The 1,854-nt window shown below is 59.4% G+C and overlaps 2 protein-coding genes across 4 annotated transcripts in view; both read right to left on the bottom strand.

The window, feature by feature from the left end:
- The window catches only part of AATF (apoptosis antagonizing transcription factor), an 89,587-nt gene that overhangs the window by 85,124 nt on the left and 2,609 nt on the right, over positions 1-1,854 (bottom strand). The window lies entirely within an intron of this gene.
- LHX1 (LIM homeobox 1) overlaps positions 1-1,854 on the bottom strand; it is a 6,007-nt gene that overhangs the window by 2,410 nt on the left and 1,743 nt on the right. Inside the window, exons 2-3 of the mRNA XM_025209904.1 lie at positions 644-870; positions 10-399 (exon numbers count right to left, since the gene is read on the bottom strand). Of these exons, the coding sequence (XP_025065689.1) occupies positions 10-399; positions 644-870 (617 nt within the window). The remainder of the gene's footprint in view (positions 1-9; positions 400-643; positions 871-1,854) is intronic.

Below are 1,854 nucleotides of genomic sequence, written 5' to 3'. Positions count from 1 at the left end.
AGGGCCGTCACACTTCCGCGGGAAGGGCGCGCGCGGATCTTCCTTTTTTACAACGCCGGCCCCGCCGGGTCCGCACCGAGCGGGGCGGCCCCAGCCCCAGCCCCGCTCCCCCCTGCGCTACCTGGATGACCCGCATGTTGAGGCCGGTCTCCTGGGCCAGCTGCTCCCTGATGTGCCTCGTGGGCTTGGGGGTGGCGGCGAAGGCGGCTTTCAGCGTCTCCAGCTGCTTGGCTTTGATGGTGGTGCGCGGCCCCCGCCGCTTGGCGCCCAGGTTCTGGTCGTCGTTCTCGTTGCTGCCCGTCTCCTTGTCCGACACGTTGGCGCTCTCCGAGTCCTTGGCGTCGTCCTGGGAAGGATCTTGCGAGTCCGGGGACAGGCTGGGTTCACTGCCGGTGGTGGCTGGGCAAGGGCAGGAGGCATCACACTCGCGCGGGGCAGCGGGTGGCAGCTCCTGCAACCCCTCCCCAGGCTCCCGGGAAGGGAAGGGCAGGGCAGCCCCGGAGCCGCTCGGCCCCTTTCCCAGTGCAAGCAGCCCAGGCGGGGAGGCTCGGGCTCGCCGCCCCGTCGCAAGCGCAGCGAGGCGCCGGCTTCCCCCGGCGCAGACGGGCGCGGAGGCCGCGGGGCAGGGCAGGGCGGCGCTCACCTGAATGCAGGCTGTTCTCTTTGGCGGTATTGCTGTTGCTCAGGTAATCTTCTTTGCAGACGAACTTGTTCTCGTCGATGATGTAGAGCTCCTCGCCGGTGGAGAGCTGCTTGTTACACATCATGCAAGTGAAACAGTTCAAGTGGAACACTTTGCTCCGCGCCCTCCGGACCAGGTCGCTGGGGGAGATGCCCTGCGCGCAGCCCGCGCACTTGGTCCCGAAACACCTGGCGGGGGAGACACACGGGAGCAGGGTCAGCGCGGCGGGCAGAGCAGCCGGCCACCGAGGACAGCACAGCCGGGGTGCAAACCCCCGTGTCCTTCCCCAGCGCTCCGCTCCGCTCCGCTCCGCTCCGCCCGCCGCCCCGCACACGGCTCGCCCTGTCCCCGGGCCTCTGTCCCTGCAGCACAGGGATCAACCTGTCCGCATCAACCCTCCGCCGCGGGCCTTAGCCTGTGCTCTGCCTTTCTGTATATACAGCCGAGCACACGTGTGTACGTGTGCATTTATATACACCCACCCACGCGTGTACACATACACATCCATGCACACGCACATATATGTATATATGCGTGGATGTGTGTGTGTGTGTATACACACACACATATATACACCCCTATATAGACACATACCTATACACCCATATATATGTATATACATAAACATATATATGTATACAGCTATACACATACAGACATATGTATATACACACACACATTCACGCATATACTTATATAGTTGTGTGTATATTTACACGCACATATATGTGTATATATATGTATACACGTGTGTATATATATGTATATACAAATATATATATACAAACACATACAACCACGCATACAGATACAGATATATAGATACAGCTATAAATATAGGGGGGTGTGCGTGCGCATGTATGTGTATATAAACATATAAATATATATATATGTATATTTATATGCGTGTATACACACACACACACACACACATATATATATGCATGCGCGTGGGCATACACGTGGATACACACACACACTTCTATCCACCTGTATGTCCACATCCACGCATGCAACGTGCGTGCACATGCACACAAGGGCGGGATGGACGATGCCCCGTGGACACGAAGCGGCGCGGGGCCGTGCGGGGTGTCCGCCCGCGCACGGGGCGGAGGAGGCGCCGGGAAGCCGGAGGGTCGCGGCTCGGCCCCGGGCCCGCGCTGGGCTGCGGG

The sequence above is a fragment of the Alligator sinensis genome, unplaced genomic scaffold (assembly GCF_000455745.1).
Source record: "Alligator sinensis unplaced genomic scaffold, ASM45574v1 scaffold118_1, whole genome shotgun sequence".
Classification (NCBI taxonomy): domain Eukaryota; kingdom Metazoa; phylum Chordata; order Crocodylia; family Alligatoridae; genus Alligator; species Alligator sinensis.
The sequence above is the reverse complement of the archived record's forward strand: the minus strand, read 5'-3'. Positions and strand labels throughout refer to the sequence as shown.